This window comes from Jaculus jaculus, chromosome 2 (genome assembly GCF_020740685.1).
Source record: "Jaculus jaculus isolate mJacJac1 chromosome 2, mJacJac1.mat.Y.cur, whole genome shotgun sequence".
In the NCBI taxonomy this organism is placed as follows: domain Eukaryota; kingdom Metazoa; phylum Chordata; class Mammalia; order Rodentia; family Dipodidae; genus Jaculus; species Jaculus jaculus.
Genome location: NC_059103.1, coordinates 177,632,876 through 177,653,866, shown reverse-complemented (window position 1 = coordinate 177,653,866; position 20,991 = coordinate 177,632,876). Strand labels below are relative to the sequence as shown.

Sequence of the window (20,991 nt, the reverse complement as noted above, 5' to 3'; positions counted from 1 at the left end):
AAATGCTTTTACTTCTCTGATATCTGACATGTAATTATGACCAGTTCATATACATCACATGAATTCATTTCACCTTAAATGTTCATGCCTTTCTACCTTTACTTCCACTTTCTTGGAGTTGGTTAGAATCAAATCTTAACTAAATGAGTACTACATTTTCCTAATCATCTCAGCTTCTGCTCTTACATAATATCTGTGAAGTGAAAAGTGAATTTTTTTAACATGCCATTCCACAGGTTAAAACTTTACAGTGTAGGGTAAAAAGCTACATTTCTTACCAAAGCAATATTTCTCGCCCCCCTCCCCCCGCATAAAATCTGTTTGTGTCTATATACTTTCAGCTTCAAACTGCGCTGCACCTCTACCCCAGTCTCAACTGTTCACACCCAAAATGGTTTTGCCCAGCCTATTCTAGGGAGAAGAATCCATTCCTCCTGAAGAGAATGTCCTCTGCTTAGAAACACATTCTGTAGAGTCTTGAATATGCAGATGCAATAGCCCAAAGCTTGATGGGGATTATGAAAGCCAAGACAATGAGAAGTAATGCAGAAGTCCTCAGGCAGGGACCAAGTTTAGGCTGGTATGGCACAGGCACTGGCAAGGAGAAAAGCAAGGAAGCCAGGAAATGAGCAAGGAGATGGAGGATTTTGCAGACCACAGTGAGAAACTTGTCCTTTATTCTAAGTGAGATGAAACCATTGAAAGGTTTTGAAAAAGGTCATGTCATCTGTTTATTGGAGCTGTTTAATGTTCAGAGAAGCAGAGGGATCAGTTAGGTAAATTATGCATGAATCCATGGAAAAATTGATGTTGATTTGTGCCATAGGGATGATGGATGAGGGATGTGCTTCATGAAGGTAAAATCAGATTGTGTGATCCTGTTATATTTGATGTTCAAAGATTGGATATGAGATATGAGGAGAGGAGTCAAATATTACTTCAATTTTCTTCAGCCTCGGTTATTGATAGATACCAACTTCCTGAGGGATTCTAATATATTTAAGATTCTAACGTGATCTAAGCACTATAGTCAAGGAGGTTCCAGGAAAGTGTTTCTACACCACTCTTCAGTTAGCAATACCAAGTAACTGAACTCATCTGACCTCATCCACCAGGAGAGAAACCTTTCAGACACAGCCCTAAATGCCATAGTATAAATTATCTTAAAATAAAATACTATAAATAAGCTTTCCTTTGCAGCCTCTACTCCATCCAGGTGCCCCTACTTGACCCTCCTACCAAAAGGCTAACCCATGTCCTGAGGTGGCATTAAACTGGTTCTGGCATTTCTCAAATCTGTCTTCTTTCAGACCCTCACCTAGTTCTTCTCAAGATCATGTCAGCAATCCTGGTACATAGTCTTTTCAGTCAGGTATTTTTTCATATCTAAACTCCACTTTGCTGGTTGTTCATTGATTATCCACTCACCCAACTTTGTTATCTCATCTATACTAGGAACAGTTAGTGATTCCCACATGATCAAGCACTGCATAGTACACTGTGACTACAATCAACTTTTCTTCTTCAAGACTCTCTCTCTCTCTTTCTGCTCCCTAATCCCTTGTCCCTAGCACTCCACAAACACGTTTTCTCCAAACATCACGAATGGAGGGAGTACAATCAGAAAGAAAGCTGAAGACATGCTATAATACTGTGGTGGCTCTCTCTCTCTCTCTCTCTCTCTCTCTCTCTCTCTCTGTGTGTGTGTGTGTGTGTGTGTGTGTGTGTGTGTGTGTGTGTGTATGACCACTGCCATCTAAAATATTGCAAGAGTTCTTCTGCTACTCTTGGTGCTGCTTGTGTGTTCCTTCAGTGTGGATTTAGCACCTCTTTTGTGATGCAGAAGCTGAGGAGACTGGCGCTAGCCATGGCCTGAGAAAAACCCAATGAAGGAGTCAAGAGTGAGAACAATGATCATATTGATTTGAAGGTTGTGGGACAGGATGTTTCTGTGGTGCAGTTGAAGGTTACGAGGCACACCACACTTAATAAACTAATGGAAACTATTGTGAATGACAGGGTTTGTCAATGAGGCAGGTCAGATTCAGATTTGACAGGCAACCAATCAATGAAATAGGCACCCCTGCACAGTTGGAAATGGAAGATACAACTGATGATTTCCAGCAACAGATAGGAGGTGTCTGCTAAAAAGGAACCTGCTACTTTACTCCAGGGTTTTGCTATAGACCTAGAATGCACTCTCAATTAGAAAGCCGCAATTTGGTTCCACCACAGCCTGACTACATCGATAGAGTTTTCTCTATTCTTTCATTATCCCTATTCCTCTATTGGACATAAAGTAACTGTATGTGTACAAGCACATTGCACTTTTTTTGTTTTTCTTTTTTAAACTAAATGGCCAATACTTTGGTTGACATTAAATGGAGATGGTATGGATAAAAGTACTGGTTCTATGAAACATTCCCTTTTTCCATCAGTGGCATGCTTATTCAGCTCTTATCTTTATATTATGGTAAGTTATCTTGTTGTATTGTTTCACGAACAACAACCACATAACATGAAAATATTTATACACCTTGTTTGATTGGAGAATTGTGATGTTTTTCATTTATCATTGTAAAACCAAGGGCAGCTTTATAACTTCATATCTCCAGCCCAAGTTTATAACTTTTGTTGCACATAAATGTTACATCTAGAGTAATCTGTCTTTAGGAAAGGATTAATTACTCTAAAAAATGAATCCTAAAGAATTTCCCCTTCAAGTTTCTTGTTGTTTAAGTAAACTTCTTGTTTAAAATGAGAAAAAAAGTATTTTGGGAAAGATCATATGAAAATACAGGGCAGGGGCTGGTGAGATGGCTTAGTAGTTAGGCACTTGCCTGTGATGCCTAAGGACCCCAGTTCGAAGCCCAATTCCCCAGGACCCATGTAAGCCAGATGCACAAGGTGGCACATGCATCTGGAGTTTGTTTGCAATGGCTGGAGGCCCTAGTGTGCGCATTCTCTCTCTATCTACCTGCCTCTTTCTGTCTCTATCTGTCACTCTCAAATAAATAAATAAAAATAAACAACATTTTAAAAATACAGGGCAGGAGAGATGCTTAGTGGTTCAGGTGCTTGCCTGTGAAGCCTAAGAACGTACGTTCGAATCTCCAGGTCCTACATAAGCCAGAGGCACAGTGACACAAATGTGCAATGTTGCATATGCACACAAGGGGGCATATGCCCCTGGAGTTCATTTGCAGTGGCTGATGACGGTGGTGTGCCCATTCTCTTCTCTTCTATCTCTCTCTCTCTGTGCCTCTTTCATTCTTTCTCCTTGTCTTTCAAATAATTTAAAAAAAATACATTGCTCTAACTTCTTTAAAAGATTAGTCCACAAGTTGCCCACAATCCTCACATCTTAACTGTGGCACTGATATAACTCAACTTCCCATTTATGGTGACATAATAATAAATACTTAGGAATAATTTTCACAAAAAATAATTTTTTTCACAATAAAACCATGAAACAACAATGACACTATTGAAAGAATGAGAAAAAAAGAAAAAGAATAAAAGAAAAAAAAGAAAAAAGAAGGAAAAGAAAAAAAAAGAACAAGATCCTGCCTTTTGCCATGTAGATATGTACTAATGATTTTGCTAAATAACCTTAGCTACATCAAAAACATACCTATGTAAGGTGAGAAGTGTTATTTTGCTTTATTATAGTAATCACTACCAATATATATCCCATAGTAGAATGTTGTAAATCTAAAATGAACATAATACATTTTACTTTTTAAACTGAAGTGGTTATTTTATATGTGCTTTGAGCAAGTAAAGTTTTGTTAAATATCTTTGGTAGCCATAGACTAAAGGTTGGCTCTACCTGATTTCCAAGTTTCATGCAGATGTGTGTGTGTGTGTGTGTGTGTGTGTGTGTGTGCAGAAACATCACTCTCCTTTATACTAGCATTCATATGATCAAATCATAACTAATATTAATAAAAGCTGCACATTTATGACAAATTTCCTAGGTGATAATTACTTCCTTAACCAGCTCTATATCTCTACCAACAGTTTCAAATCCTGTGATTTCATAGGAACACCCCATTGTAACTCAGTACTTACTTGATTCCCTGTCATTGAGATTTTATTTTCATTATTTCTTTCATACCACATATTTAAGTGGAAGAATATGAAATTCCTAAGAATGTGGGCCTAGATAGAGGACGCATGGTGGGTACCATACAGACCTTGTTTAGCAGTAGGGAATCCAAAGGAGACATGAAGAGGAAGAGAGTCACCCTCTCCCACCTAAGTCAGTGCAAAGGACTGAAGTTGCCTTGGAGGCAAAATCTCTGAGGGAATGACCACATCTTTTTAGGAGTTATTTTCTTCCAATGCCAAGATCATCCACTGATAGCTCCAAACTTTACTGCAATGCCTACTAATACATGAAGCATTATTAATGTCTTGCCCACAGCACTTCTTCCCTATCAGGACTGAACCTGGCGTAGGTATGTGCAGGGAAGCAAAGCCTCCTTTTGCAAACCGTAATTAGCCTGATCCTGGGCTCAGCTACAGAGCCTCTCAGAGGCACCCTATTCTTTTCCAAGACCTTCCTGTGGGGCAAAGGGAAGCTGAGGAGAAATAAGCAGTTTGCAGTACATCCACATTCAAGGACAGAATGCCAGAAATTTAGACTCAGACTGAAATCTTTGTAACAGTTTTCTTTCCTTGTGATCCAAATTCCTCTTAATTAATCAAGAGGAATTTTTGTCTCTGCCTTGATATTATCACATGCTTCTCACACTTGAGAACATATCTGACAGATTTCTTGGTAGAGTTTTAAACCATTTCCCAAAGTGTTTGAACCCTAGGACATAAATAACCGACATGATGAAAAATTGACATCAACATTTTTTTCTCAAAACAATGTGCCTATCAAAAGATGTTAACTTTCATGCTTTTGATAATGCTCATAGACAGCAGTTTTCAATCAGTAGGTGAACTACATGTCAACATTGCAGGCAAGGGCATAGTTTTGAGACCTCAAGAACTATTGAATGAGAAAACAGAAACATTTCTTAGGAAATTATTCAGTACTAGCCCTGCACATTTTAATCTGGTTTAATGCACTAAATAGATTGTTCTTTTTATGTTCATATGACGTATTTTTCAAGTCCTTTAACAATATTAATTTTAAATTTTGTTTTGAAGGCTGAAAGAATCGCCTGCTAAGGAAGTTGATATTAGTATAAACAAAGGGATGAGGTGATTTAAGTGCAAGGGTGGCACTTATTTTGTTTATGATTTAAATAAGATACTTGAAAAGACTTAATTTTAGTAAAAAATTATAAAAGTCAACATATGCTCATGTGTATTTTAATTTTTAGGTAGTTGGAATAAAATTTTGACTGCCCTTATATTAATATGTATATATTAATATTAGTGCATATATTAATATGTTTAGTAATACTACTTTTCAAGACAGGGGGTGGAACAAAGGCCTTTATGTGGACCTTGGTTTCCCTTTGGGCTTCACTTTAATTTTTTTTTTTTTTAATTTGCAAAATGTTATCAGATGAGATGACTTCTTAAGGCTTATTTCTAATGAATTTGAAGGCAAAAGTAAAAGGTAATAGAATGAAACGAGGCTCAGTCTTTAAATTAGACAAGTCTGGTTTTGAATCTTAGGTACTGTTTGTAGGAAGTTAGATTTCATTTTGCTCAGCTGTGAAACGGGACTAAGTCACAGCTATGTCGAGGTCTGTAGATGTTTAAAAGGGGTCAGGCCTCTAATGTTCCCAGCACAACCTGTGCACAGACTGTGTGCTCCCATAAATGACAGGATCGTATTTTAAGGTCAAGGAAGACATAAAGCCGAGCACATGATTCAGTCTAGTCATTTCCACTCTGGCACTTGAGAGAGGAAAGGGTGAGCACGTCGCTGTCCTTAGCCAGCAGAAGTCTTCTACAGCGATGAAACGGGACCTGTCAGGGTTTAAAAAAAGAACACCAACAGGGCGAGGCCAATGCATCGTGGCAAGAAATGCTTTGCATAGTTTCCACCGTCACTGGGCTCTCCTTCCCACCCGCATTCAGCTTCTATTTAAGTCTCAGGCACTTGCAGGACCACACTTACTTCACCCAGTGCCCAGGCTCTCAGCAGCAGAGAGACAGGTAGCATGGCTCCGGAAAAAAAGGAAAGGGAGGTGGGGCCGGTGAAGAGTGCCCTCCGGAAGGTTCGCACAGCCACCCTGGTCATTAACTTGGCCCGAGGTTGGCAGCAGTGGGCTAATGAGAACAGCACCAAGCAGGCTCAGGAACCTGCGGGCTGGCTGCCTGGAGGGACCCAGGACCCACCCCACGGTCCTAAGCCAGTGCTATACCCAACTTCTGACCAGAAAGCTCAGGTGGCCCCCAAACCTCCATCCCTAAAGCCAGAGGGACACGGAGGTGGACAGGTCTCCGAGGAAGCCACTGGGGTCTCCCATATCAAAAGGAAAGAGGTGACCCGAACAGTTGTCAGCAAGGCTTATGAAAGAGGAGGAGATGTGAGCCACCTGAGCCACAGGTACGAGGAGGGTGGCATGTGTGAACCTGCTCAGCCAGAGAGTGACATCGATAGAATCCTCCTCAGCCATGATTCCCCCACGAGGAGGAGAAAATGCACCAACCTGGTGTCTGAGCTGACCAAAGGCTGGAAAGTCATGGAACAGGAGGAGCCCAAGTGGAAGAGCGACAGCATAGACACAGAGGACAGCGGCTACGGAGGGGAGGCCGAGGAGAGGCCCGAGCAGGACGCAGTGCAGGTGGCCGCGGCCAGAATCAAACGCCCTTTGCCCTCCCAGTAAGTGAATGTGCCCTTCCATCCCTGCACCAGTATCCCCACTGAGCCCGATCCCTCCGTACCAATCCGGAGGGAAGGGAATGCGTTACCACAGGTAGAGAATCTGAAAGATCGGGCGGGCACTGCGTTCTAGAAGGATGCCCTGTGCTGAAAGTACAGTGCCAACCTCAGAAGTCGGCCTGTGGGCTCATGCCACTGCTTTAAACAGTCTCATCAGAAAGTGGGACCTCCTAGCACAGCCCTTCTTAGAGTTCTTGAAAGCAGACATGTTTCATGGATACTTTCTTGGTGTGATGAAGTATGTAAGCTGACACAAAGTGACAACTAGCATTGCAGTTTGCTTAGCTTTTCATGCACTTATTTTGATATTAATATGCCAAAAGCAGTGGGCTGAGGACAGTCCTATTAACAGTGCAGAAGGCCAGGCCTGGTGCTCTGGAGGACGGTCAAGCCCCTTCTATCTTGTGCTTTCTCTCCTGTCTTGGAGCGCTCAGGGCTCTAGAAAGTTGTAAGGAGCCTCAGTGACTCATTGTCAGCTGTAATCTTGTCTGTCTGTCTGTTGTAGGAGATTGAGAAGTCTAATGGAACTTTTTTTTTTAACCTGGGGAGACAAGTGGCATTACTAAGTCAGCATGAAAGAGAATTTTGTTCATTTATTATCAGTCATAGGAATAATAATAATATAATAAGCAAGATACTATGTGTCAGAATGGTCGGTGGTAAAGCTGTTTTACACAGTTTGCCAAGAAGTGGAGAAATTCTTACTAGTAGTGTTTTTTCTCAATGGGAATTTTCTGAGGTTTGTTGTGTTTTATGCCTCATTTTAAAGAATCTTTTGGCTGTATATGGTTTCCTGTAAATAAAGGAAGTTGGACCCTTTCTCATAGAGTAATGGCACAAGATTAAGCTAGCAATCTCCCACTCTCTCCTTCAAGATCTGCCTAGCAAAAAGAGTAGTTGAATACAAGGGTAAGGAAATAGACACTCAGAAATATGAAAACATCCAAGTGACAGTCCCAGTAAGCGATGGAGTTTGAAAGACACAGACTCAGACTCTCAGCAGAGATCCAAGAGTCAACTTAATGGAATTTCAGCCATTCCTTAGGTGCAGGGTTTTGGTTTAAGCGTACTGAAGAACTTCAACATAAACAGGAAAAGAACAGCTATTTGTTGTTACCCAACCCATTTTAGAACAGGAAAAGTCTTTAGACTTGGGGAGTTGGTAACTTGCAATGAGAATCATGTGGCTGGTGATCAGACACGACTATACTGCTTTGTAGCTGGTCATCCTGCTTCTGAGGTGACCCAATACATGCCATGCTCCACTGATCAAACCATGCCCTGGACAGTGTACATGGAGGAGCAAACTCTCCCCCAGCATTTCTCTGCAAGGTTAGGAAGGATGCTGCATGTTCTCTGCTCACAGGGGTGCCTGGGCACTGAGGATCACCTTCATAGAGACCAAGACTTAGACTTGGCAATGTGACTCCAGGCCCCTCCCACATGTCCAAGCTGGCATCCAAGAAAAGGAATGCTTCCAGTGCCTATCCACTTGATCAGGTTAGAAACCTGTCTCCTAGAGACTTTCTTTCCTGAGTTTTACTAGATATTCAAGAATTCATAGTTATTACTCCCCAAATGACAGGACTATAATAAAATGGGGCTCCCATATTCTCACAACAATGTTAACAAACTTCATTCATGGAAGAAAGCAACACGTAGCTGATGTCATTTTTAAAGGTGACAGGTTAAGGATAACTTTTGCAATACATTTTAGTAAAAGAAGCCAAACTTTCCAAGATATAACACCAGACATAAATAATATCACATATATATATACATACATTTATACACACACACACACATATATGGAGATACATACATCATGTGTGTGTGTGTGTATGTGTATGTATGTATGTGTGTGTGTATGTATGTATGTGTGTGTGTGTATATATATATATATATATATATATATATATATATATATATATATATATATATAAAATTTGGGATCCCAGAAACAGGGAAGGGGCTTTGGAATCATCATTGCTCTCCTAAAGCAGGGGTAACACATAGACTTCGGCCACTGCCTGGCTTTCTGTCAATGTATACCTAGCATTTTCACCTGAAATTTTTACAAATACAATAACCTGGAATTGTTATATTAACCAAAGTATGTAAGATTTTCTAATTTAAATCCAATACTCTCAAACAATTTAACGAATAGAAATACAAAAACCGTATAGAATATTTATTGATGTAGAAAATTATCCATTCTGACCTATTTCTTCCTTGTTTTAAAAAGTGCCTTATTACAAATAATATCGAATTTCAGCACTCAGGGCATCTAAACTCTTAATTAAAAGTAGAAGAATAGAAGAAAAAATTATATTGAAAATTCCATATTCTCATATCATAGAACATAGAATTTAAACATATCACACTTGGGTACTCTTTTGAGTAACTTATTTCCTTAAATTACAAAATAAGTAAAATGCTTATATGAGAATTTTTCAAAGAAAAAAGTCAATGGTCATCTGGATACCAGCATTATTTTCATTTGTGTATATGAAACTGAATTTTTCAGTCTGGTGAACTGACACTTCCCATAGTTACAATTCTCTGTTAAATTATCATCACTTTTATTATTTTCATGGGTATCTTTTAGGTCTTTTTTATTATGAAATGTCCAATAGGCATCTAAAACAGTGCATGGTAGGTAGTATCAGGCTAGAGGATGGAAGGAATGTGGAAGTGCCTTTCTGAAGGGCTGGGGTATTATGCTTTGTAGTATAACACTGAGCTGAGGCTTGTGCTCAGGAGACAAAGCTTGAGTTGACTGCACTTTGAACTTTCTCTGAGATATTTCAAGTCTCTGCCAAGGCAGGATGTCCCAGTTTCCAGTATGTAGTAGCTTCGGTTTCTGCTAAGATAGCTGTGAGCCCCCTTTGGCAGTGACAGTCCTGACCACATTGGCTTCAAGTGAACCAGGGAGATTTTTAAGCTCATAGTGTGGGTGTCTGATGGGGACAGGAGGTGAGGAGGGCCCACCTCAGTGTGTAGTAGCTTTCAGCACATTTTCCACTAGAGAAACTTATAAAGTTATATATTTAGATTTTGTAGGGTTTTTTTTTTTTGCAAATTAAATTTGCTGCTGATTTTTCACCATATGATTACAAAGAATAGTGGTGTATGTAGCCTTACCCTAACATAACAGAAAGACCAGGCAGGAGGCAAGAAGTTAGGACTTATGAAATTAATGGAAGTTCGCCATCTAGTGGATGTCTTTTCTCTCTTGAATGTTACTACAAGAGGGCACTCCTCTCTGGTCTTGGCATTCGGACATACCGATCTCACCTTCAAAAGATGACCAACACTTTTCCCTTTGCCACCATGATGATCAGTGACCAGCACGGTCTTTATAACAAGCTCAGGGCCATTTTGGCAGAACACATCGTGACATACTTGAGACTGAGGGATCCTGTCAAGTCCTCCGAGGAATGTTCATGATGTGACACATTAACCTGTCTTCTGTGGGATTTACTCTTCATCTCTCCACCCAATGCTTCTAGGCACTAGTGTGGGGGAGGGGACAGTGGGATCCTGGTGAAGACAAAGAGTACAAATCTTTTTCTTTTGTTGTTTTTGTTTTGTTTTGTTTTACCCACAAAGCAAAGAGACCCAGACAGAGAATAGCCTATAAGCAGTCTTGTTTGTATCCTCATGACACACTGGTTTACTTTCCAAATCTGGGTTTTGTTGTGTTGTTTTGTTTTTAAATAAGGAAATGTGTCCCACATTCACAGGATACACACACATACATTGGAAACTCAAGTCAGTTATTAGCTACTGTACCTGGATGCTGGATAGCATCACAGCATGTAGAAAGAGCATCGTTGCCTTTCCCTTTGACAGCTAAGCCTGAATCCTGCCTTTGCCAGGCACTCAGGGGCAGCATTTCCTAATACAGATTCTTTTTTTAAACATTTTTTTGTTCATTTTTATTTGAGAGTGACAGAGATGGAAAGAGGCCCCCTTGTGCATCTGGCTAACGTGGGTCCTGGAGCATCGAGCCTCAAACCAGGGTCCTTTGGCTTCACAGGCAAGCACTTAACTGCTAAGCCATCTCTCCAGGCCCTAATGCAGATTCTTGAAACTGCTTAACTTAGTACCAAATTAGTCCACTTGATAGTTTTGTGAGTTTAAGAAGTTACTTGACCTCCCTGGGCTCAGTTTCCTCATCTATAAAGCTGTATAGTGGCTGTTATAGTAGGGAAAGTTAATGAAGTGTTTGGAAGACTGCCTACTATATTGCTGGGAAATAGCATTTTCTATTTGTACAACTTGATAAACTGTGTGCATATCACTGACATTGGTGTAAATGTGCTCTCATTAAAAATATAAGCATGAAAATCAATGACTGAATAGTCCAGTGTATGTATGATAAAGACAATATGTATCTTTGATTAATAAAGTTTCAAAGGCCCTTCATGATGTGGTAATACAGTTGTATGCATTCAGTTTTGGAATTGTTAGCAACCTATACCACTTCGATACATATTTGCATAATTATGTATAAGGAAGGCTTATTTTCTTCTTGAGTTGAATATCAGTGTGTAAAATACTATTGTTACTTGAGGGAAACTGATCTACATCATAGTGAAAAATAAGAATGCCATTGGCAGCAAGTTTTTCTACTTTCACACCCAACTTTTTGTGGTCAATATGCATATGAGCATCGTAAGGAATTATAAAGACCTATATCGACGCACACGTCTGGGAAGTACAGAGTGCCAGTGACAAGGATGGTGACACATCAGTAGGTGATTCTTTGTCCTCTCTTTCCTCTAGGGCTAACAGATACACAGAGACACTGAACTGCAAGGCCCATCGGAAATACAGCCAGGTGGACAGCTTGAAAGGGAGATGGCAACAGTGGGCTGATCAACATATACAGTCACAGAAGCTCAATCCTTTCAGTGAGGAGTTTGACTATGAGTTGGCCATGTCCACTCGCCTCCACAAAGGAGATGAGGGCTATGGCCGTCCTAAGGAGGGAAGCTTGACAGCTGAAAGAGCCAAGCGTGCCGAGGAGCACATCCACCGGGAGATCATGGAGCTGTGCTTTGTTATCCGCACCATGGCTCGCCACAGACGAGATGGCAAGATCCAGGTTACTTTTGGAGAACTCTTTGACCGATACGTTCGTATTTCAGATAAGGTGGTGGGCATTCTCATGCGTGCTAGGAAACATGGACTGGTGCACTTTGAAGGTGAGATGCTATGGCAAGGCCGTGACGACCATGTGGTGATTACCCTACTGGAGTAACCCTCTAGCAAGACAAGCCTGACCCACTATTTTCCTGGTGTTAAATGCTAATGTATTACAAATGAAGATGCAAGCTGTTCTTTAATAATAAATATTATTTTTATATAAATGGCTTTGGGGCATTATTCTATTACAAAACTTGAATTACTTTCATAAAGCACACACAAAACATTTTCGAGCTACCTATACTGTCTGTCATTAACATGTATCAGCATATTGGTATTTGAAATTCTACTCACCTGTTTAGATGAAAATAGTTGGCTTTTCACTGTGCACACTATTATAGATTTTTAATTATATATTACATCTAGGAAGAAAGCCAACTTTAGATGAAGATCAGAACACTTTTTGGTGGTAGCAAACAAATTCTCCATTAAATTTGATGTAACTAAACTTTAAGTTTGACCCTAACTACAATTTGCTTTTATTTCTTGGCATAGTCTTTGGGAACAAAAAATTGCATTTTATCATGTGGAAGTTGTTGAAGTTCCTCTGTGGGCTTGGATTCTAATGTTTCCAAAAGAGTTGGCCATCCACCATAGGATTTCAGTTAATCACACAGAAACAGACCAGTGGCCCTGTGACCCACACAAAGAGGGAGGCAATATTTATCAGGAAAGCAGAGTGGAGGTGAGAGATTCAGACCTTGGAACTTCGTAGAGAAGTTCATCTCAAAGCCTTACTGCATCATACTTATTTATATTAATGCCCAAACACAACCTAGAACCTACAACAGTCTATGAAGTCAATGTTCAATATAGAAGAATCTCAAAGAATTACTGAATTAAAAACACAAGGCATATTCTCTTCTAACTCTAAAGAAAAAGCAATGTTATAAAGTGTGCACAAGCCATAAAACAGTAATATTAGTCCTGCCACAGTAAAAAAGAAAAAGTAGAATTAACATGATGGTAAGGAGGCTGACACAAACCTACTAGCTGTCAATTTTCCTTAGATTTAATATGTATCATATAAAATAAACTGGATTTTATGTGAGAGTATAATTCTTACAAATTCAATGAAAGTTGATATAAGAAAACAGTACTTTGGTGTTAAATACAAAAGTCAAAATAGATACCAAAATAATATGAGTTCTTAATTGTTACGTCATTAAAGTAAGATACACGGCTGGAGATCGTTCAGTGGTTACAGGTGTTTGCTTGCAAAGGCTGATGACCTGGGTCGACTCCTGAGTACCCATGTGAAATCAGCTGCTAAAGTGGCACATGTGTCTGGGGTCTGTTTGCAGTGGCGGGAGGCCCTGGAGAGCTGCTGCAGTTAAGTTTGCATTGCTGGCAGAGATCACCTAACCAACAGCAGCTTGTGGGAGAAAAGGCTTATTTTGGTTTACAGACTTTAGGGGAAGCTCCACACTAGCAGGGTAAAATGATGGCATGAGCAGAGAGTGGACATCAACCCCCGGCCAACATAAGGTGGATAATAGCAACAGGAGAATAGCAACAGAGGAGACACTGGCAAGGGGAAACTGGCTATACCACCCATAAACCAGACCCCAACAATACACGGCCTTCAAGAGGTTTTAATTTCCATCAGCTAGGAAGACTAGCATTCAGAATACCTAAGTTTATGGGGACACCTGAATCAAACCACCACAAGAACCTATTCTCTCTACAGCAAATAAACAAAAACATTAAAAAAAAAGATGCAGACAAAATACTTTAGGAATCACTTCTATTTTCATGCATAGTTCTCTTTCAAACTTTAAGTTACTACATATTCCAAAAAGAAGAAACTGTGTGCTTTTGTTTTCACTCCTGATTTCTAAGGGAGTTATTAAATCTGGGAGGTCATTAATAAGTGAATCATTAATCATAAATGGTTAACATTTTTAAAGTAAAACCTCATATCACAGTGCATGTACATTTCTTACAACAATGAAAACCATGCCAAAATTATAAAAAAGAGGTATAGGTGTTTGCCTTTAATTTCTGCTTTTGTTCTAGTACTATTTTGATATTAGATTCCACAGTACACTGTTTGACCTACAAACAATTATAACGCAAAATTTAAGATAATCCTTGTAAGCATATTTCGATGAAGGCTCCAAGAGTTTTCTCCTACACAATAAAGATTTTGCAGGGGCTGGAGAGATGGCTCAGCAGTTAAAGGCAATTACTTGCAAAGTCTGACATCCTGGGTTCTATTCCCCAATACCCATGTAAACCAAGATGCACAAAGTGGCATTCATTTGCTGTGCCAAGAGGCCCTGGTGTGCCCATTCTCTATGTGCTTGCAAATAAATAAGTTAAAACACACACACACACACACACACACCCCATAAAGAAATCGGCAGACCCTGCCAGGGACATTCAACTTGTTTTAAGGATGGACTGACTGGCAATCCTCGTCTCATGAAGGCGAAAGTCATAAACAGGAAGGCATGGCAGTAAAGTAAAAAGCCAGGGTCCTTACAGGGAAATGCTTCTTAGGCAAGAGGCACACCTAGCAAGCACCAAGACATCCTTATAGCTGTGTGAAAGGCAAGGCTTGTTGGCTGGAGATGGCTTAATGATTAAGGGACTTGCCTGCAAAGCCTAAGGACCCAGGTTCAATTCCTCAGAACCAATGTAAGCTAGATGCACATGGTGGCACATGCATCTGAATTCATTTTCAGTGGCTAGAGGGCCTGGTGCATCCATTCTCTCCCCCCCCCCCTCATAAATACATAAAAATAAAATAACAGAAGGGCTCAATCTGTAGAGTCCCTCTTACTTCATTGTATACTATTGTATGAATATTTAATTATAAGATAATTTGTTCACTTATTATTTCCTTTCCTCAATCAAATGATTGTCCTCCTAAAACATTTGTGACTGGGAAACTATATTGTATCATAGATAATTCTAAATTCCTATAAATAGTATATAATTGACTTGCACAACACTAGGATTTTCTATTTTGGATCAAATGTGTAGTTTTTGCTTTGGTAGGTACTTTTTTATGCTCATCATCTGAATATGTGAATCGATTTGCATAACTTGGAAGTTTTAAAACCTCCTGATTCCCAAGTTCACCTTCCCCTTCACTCTGATCATGCACATTCTTGGAAGCGAAGTTCTGAGCTTGCATTTCTTTTTCTACTCCTTTTACAACTTCTGTTTTCCCCCATAATTATCATCAACAGGTATAATGAAAGAATGCTAGTGCTATTTGTCATGATAAGGGACAATTTTGTATAATTTTATATGAATGGGATCACTCTGGGATTTCTGTACCTTTTGTATTAAGTCTGTAATTCTGTATTTTTGTATTAAGTCACTCCGTTCATAATTTTTTTTTAAATAGAAAACAATTATGTGGCCCATGCTGCAGAAGTCCCGTAATATAGAGAGGCCTCTGGAGGATTCCTAGAATATCCATACTTGATTCTCAGCACCCAGGACACTTCTTAGTATAACCATAGTCAATTCTGTTTTCTAAATTGAGTCCTATTCTTGCACTGTCAAGGTTATACACACAGAGATGTTCATAATAACCTCTCACTTACTGAGGCCTCTTTTAGTAGCACCTTTTCTATCCTTTGTAAGGTTTTTGTTTTTCGGGTTTTTTTTTTTTTTTTTGTCAATTTTGTTAACATGAAAGATTGGAATACTATCCTCAGAGATTTTGTTTTGATTTCTGCTCTATCTTCATGTTGTCCCCCATTTTTGGGGTTCAATGTACTGTTCTTTGAACCTGAGAAGGAAGTTTTCTCTTACCTGCCAATATAAAAAGAAGTTTCTCAAGAACCCTATTTTAATCATGACTGAAGTCTTCACCCATAGGTGTAGCATCACATGTTGGTGATTTTAAAATCGTGTATATTAGGACAGAATATACAATTTGGAGCTCTTGCTCCAAATTGAGTGTACACTTTTCCCCATCATACATTCGCATCCTAGATGAACTCCATGTCACCGTCTGAGGATCACTCCTCTTCTTGCTACACTGGCCTTCTCCATGACTGATACACACAAGTTCCCAAGCCAAAGCCCTAATACGATCCTTCACTCTTTCTGACACCCAATCAGAAACCAGCTCTTGTTAATTCTAATTCTAAATCTCTTTGAATCCATGCTTCCTTCCCTGTCACTACTATTCTTACTGAGTCTCATAAATTTTCTCTGGATTTTCCCCCTCAGTTTTGCACTATGAATCTACTTTTTCACAGATATTTTTTTCCTAAAGTACAAAACTGGCCAAAATATTCCTCCACTTAAATGTTCCTAATTGTCCCTATGGACTGAAAAACAGAAACCTCTTGGTATTTCACCTAACAAGCTCTTCAAGGCATGGGCTTCGTTCTATGACCTCTTCACCAAAAGTTAGATGGTCAAATAATTTGAATTTCCCTGTTCTAAGTACCCTCTCTTATCTCCATTTTAAAAATTATAGTGCTGCCTCTAATTGAATATAACCTTCTGTCACCATTATTCTGCCACCAAAACACAATGTATGTTAAGAGAACCATTTAACATAAGTAATATGATCAATGAAAGGCCTTATATATGAAAACAACATAATTACTAAATAAATATATGCACAAGTTTGCATTTATGCATTTAATTTTATTTGGTATATATTTCTATGACCATACGGTAGCTGAAATCCATTAAGGATTCTTATTTTATGTTTAGTCAACTCCACAAAGACAATAATACTGCTGTGGAAGACCAAAGGGGGTGATTTATTTATTTACAATTCCCCACCTTATAAACATTTAGCCTATATACTGTTACTTATAACAAGAGCTTTACACAGACAAGGAAATGATGCCCTGTACTTCTATTCATATTCAGCTATAGCATATTATGGTAGAACATCAGATTTTTTAAATTAGCATTATGCCTTCTTTAGATAGTTAAACTTTTTTCAAAAGAGCTAGATATATTTAAGTGTTATACAACTAAAACTAATTAAGCCAACATATTTGGCTTATAATTTCATTTTCAGTAATTTCAAGTGCTATAAGCAACCTGGCAATCAACATTTTCTATAAGAACAAAACTACCTTTAAACATTAATTTACAAGATATACATTGCTATCTGGAATAGCTGAACTTTCAGCACAAAGTCACTGTCACATGAAGAACAGCAGGAGGATTTTTTTTTTTTTTTTGCATGACACGAAGCTCTGAAATTTAACTGATGAATTATTGCCACGATGGCTTATTGTTAGTTTCCTACAAAAGAGAATAAGAACTACTAGTGTATTCTATCTTTTCATTTTTTGAGGTCACTTGACAGTAAGTTTGCATATTCACCAAGTCTACTGAGTTACAATATTGTCTACTATAATCACTGCCCTTTAATAAGAGCAAATGCTAATGGTACTTAGTAACATATACCACTAAAATGTTATTTTTTTCCTTTTGAACAGAAAAAAAAAATTGGAGCTGGTGTGCAACAAGGCTACAACAGAACTATAAAACAGTGGAACTGACACAATGTTGGAAGAAATATGTACCTGTTTCATAGATTTTTCTACTTATGACAATGCCCTAGTAAGCTACAAATATGTAAATAGTATTACTTGCTTAATATATTAAATCCAATAGAATCATTAAGTTCTCATTCTCCTTTGTCAATAGTTTACTCTTTGTCTGATAATTCAGTGATATAATCATGTGCCCAAACCTGTAGCTCATGTACACTGTGGTCTGTTCCAACTAGAACTCCCTCAAATTTCATTTGTCTGTAGTAAAATTGAGAAGTTGCAAAATCAATAAAGAGAATGCAATAGTGTGACTCAGAACTGGAAGTGGTCTATGAAGCATGTATTACTTTGGCATGTGGTTTCTCCTTCATAAGAAAAAGATGAACACGTGCAAAGGTCATTAGTGCTAACCTCACCAGATACAAAAGCATCTAGACTGAATTTCCTCAGTGTTCCAATTAGACTGCTGTAGTAAAAGAAACAATAAGATTTTTTTTTAAAGGTTCAACAAAAGAGCACCATCCTATTGGGAGACTAACAGAACATGAGTTGAAAATGAAGTGATCATTATGATGAAAATGCTGCTGAAATTCTGACAAAACTCCATCCAGCTGTTACACTACATAGACCCAGGCCACAGTAACCAAAAGAACTCTGGGACAGAAACATGATTTGAAAAATAAAATGCAAACTTATAGTTGTAGAAAAGGGAAAAACAGACTAAATCACGAGTGACATGTTACATTGTATTGCTTCTTGAACATTCCAAACAACGCTTGTCCATGTCAGATTTGGGCCATTATCCTGCTAATACAGAGTATTGTATTTATTCAAAAGCCCAGATTTCAATGTCTTGGATAAAGAAATCTTCCTTCTTAGAAAGCGTATGATTCCCAAATGTTTTACAAGAATGGCTTCTTCCATGGTAGAGATCTCCATCAAGCCAAAGGGCAAATTCTCCTCTGTAATACATAAAATAACAATCTGTTAAAATTCATGCCACAAATTACAAAACAATTTAATTGAGGCATTTCAGTATACAATAGCCCTAGGATCATGAAATTTTCTAAACCCTTCTGTATTCTTTATGACACTGACATAGGAATTTGTTTACATTCCATTTTTAAATCATTTATTACACAAATTATGTGCAGTAAATTTAATTCATATAGAATTAGCTATCACCTCATCTTACAGAGATGTATTTCTGCATACACAGAGAAGAACAGCTACATGGTACGGTGCCTGAAAAAGTTCAACATAATAGTAAACACAAGGAAAAAATAATTAGTACCCTCATATCCAGATAGAGATCTTCTTGCATCCTTTGAGAGAATTGGCAGAACACAATCCCAGCACTCAGGAGGCAGAGGTAGAAGGATTGCTGTGAGTTTGAGACCAGTCTGAGACTACATAATGAGTTCCAGGTCAGCCTTGGCTAGAGTGAGATCCTACCTTGGAAAACCAATAATAATAATAATAATAATAATAATAATAATAATAATAATAGACTAAACTATAGCGTGATAATGTGATAACCAGTAGTAAGGCCTATTAATTATCTTAAAATGTCAACACTACTATACTCTGAAACAAGATGAGCCTGAAATTATGTTAGTCTGGAGTCCATGATTGGAAAGTACCATATAAACATATGGTCTCCAAACTGGAGGCTCCATCAGGAAGCCAAGATTTCTTAAGATTCAAATTCAAAGGTCTGTTCCACTGTAACTGTGCATCTGTGAGGCCTCTGATACTGGCACTGGAAACACAAAGATAATTAGAAACTGTATATGATGCAGAGTTCACTGCCTAATGGGAAAGGCTTCTAGATTCTCCAATGACATCAAAATAGCTTTAAGAGATACATGGGTCCATGTGTGTTTTTTATTTTGATTTATTTATTGGAGAAAGAGGGTGGGGGAGAGAGAGAGAGAGAGAGAGAGAAAGCAAGATACAGAGAGAGTGAAAGAGAGGATGGGTACTTCAGGGCCTTTGGCCATTGCAAACAAACTCTAGATGTCCATGCCACCTTGTAATATGGCTTACATGGGTCCTGGGAAATTGAACATTAACTGCTGAACCATCTTTCCAACTTCCATGAGTAGGGATAGACCATGATAGTCAATCTGTTAGAAGAATATACAAGAGGCAATTTCCTTCAAACAATTTTTTCTAAGAAAGGGTCTTGAAAAAAAAAAACCACAAACTATTTGGCATTTAGTTCTAATTTCAGACAAATGGATCTAAGAACTATCTCAAAACTATCTTTTTAAATTTTTTTTAATGTGATAGAACAAGAGAGAAAAATGGGGGGGAATGTTGTGACAGGGTCTCCAGTCAGTACAGTCCAACCTCAGACATGTGTGCCACTTTGTGCGCATGTTCCACACTGTGCGCTTGCATCACCTTGTGTGTCTGGCTTTTCTGGGACTTGGAGAGTTGAACATGGATCCTTATGTGTCACAAGCAAGTGCCTTAATTGCTAAGCCATCTCTCAAGTCTTCAAAACTTTCAAGTCCTCAAAACTGACTTTTAAGCCTCTCATAAATTGCATGAATTTTGCAAGAAGCCTTATCACCTAGTATGAATTTAATTATTTTTTTTCTAATGTACCTGGATTTTCTATAATTCTACCTAAAAGTCTCCCCCCCCCCCTGTCCTAAAGTAAGGTGTCATTCTAGCCCAGGCTGACCTGGAATTCGTTATGTAGTCTCAGGTTGGCCTCAAACTCAGAAATCCTTCTCCTTTTGCATCCTGAGTGCTGATACTAAAGGTATGTATCAGCATGCCCAGCCTACTTGGAAGTTTTTGAGATTTAAAATCAGGTATAAAACTCAGCTATTTTGCTAGGATTATGGGTCTTATGGGTCCCATCAGCATTTCAAAGAGCTTTGTAAATCCTATGTTGTTAGGCAAATGGTTTGGAGACTTATCCCAGGTAAATCACACAGAAAGAATATTGTTATATGATCAAAACTTTCAAAAACAAGTTACCTAACTAAGAACACATTGTCTAAGGAGGTGCAAAAAGTATAACTAATCTTCTAAATCATGAACTCAAGAGCCCAGTGATATTCCCTGCAAAACCCAGGCCAGATTCTTGTACCACATGGAAAAATGTGATGCTAGGCAGAAGGAAATGAATAAACATGGCTATATTTATTTAATACCTAGATAGAATTTCATAGACTATGTGTGGTAGTTTAAATGTAGTGGTTTATTACAATTGAGCTTGCAACTTGAGCCCCAAGCCCTAAGGTTTGTGAAGAGCAGTTTGGCACTGTGGCTGCTCCTGCTTGGTGGTGTTTGCTGGTTGCTTGATGGTATGTCTCTTTGCTGTGAATCTCTAGAAGGGCAGCAGATTCTGCCACGGAAGCTGTTCCCCTGCAGTCTGTGAGCCTGAAATACATTTTTCCTCCCATA

The 20,991-nt window shown here is 38.7% G+C and overlaps 2 protein-coding genes across 9 annotated transcripts in view; one reads left to right on the top strand and one right to left on the bottom strand.

Moving 5' to 3' along the window:
• Window positions 1-6,134: 6,134 nt before the first annotated feature.
• On the top strand, window positions 6,135-12,159 carry Abra (actin binding Rho activating protein). Its single transcript, XM_004672721.2, has 2 exons — window positions 6,135-6,799; window positions 11,651-12,159. The coding sequence occupies exons 1-2, from the start codon at window positions 6,135-6,137 to the stop codon at window positions 12,126-12,128; spliced, it is 1,143 nt and encodes a 380-aa protein (XP_004672778.1). The 3' UTR covers window positions 12,129-12,159.
• A 4,516-nt stretch (window positions 12,160-16,675) lies between these two features.
• The window catches only part of Oxr1 (oxidation resistance 1), a 344,354-nt gene continuing 340,038 nt past the window's right edge, over window positions 16,676-20,991 (bottom strand). For all 8 annotated transcript variants that reach the window (XM_004672717.2, XM_004672718.2, XM_045142698.1 and 5 more), the window contains one exon: window positions 16,676-18,527. In XM_004672717.2, the coding sequence (XP_004672774.2) occupies window positions 18,392-18,527 (136 nt within the window). In that variant the 3' untranslated portion in view covers window positions 16,676-18,391. The remainder of the gene's footprint in view (window positions 18,528-20,991) is intronic.

Coding starts and splice junctions, on each gene's coding strand:
- Abra (XM_004672721.2), top strand. CDS start 6,135: ATGGCTCCGGAAAAAAAGGAAAGGGAGGTGGGGCCGGTGAAGAGTGCC. Junction 6,800..11,650: donor AAACGCCCTTTGCCCTCCCA/GTAAGTGAATGT, acceptor TCTTTCCTCTAG/GGCTAACAGATACACAGAGA.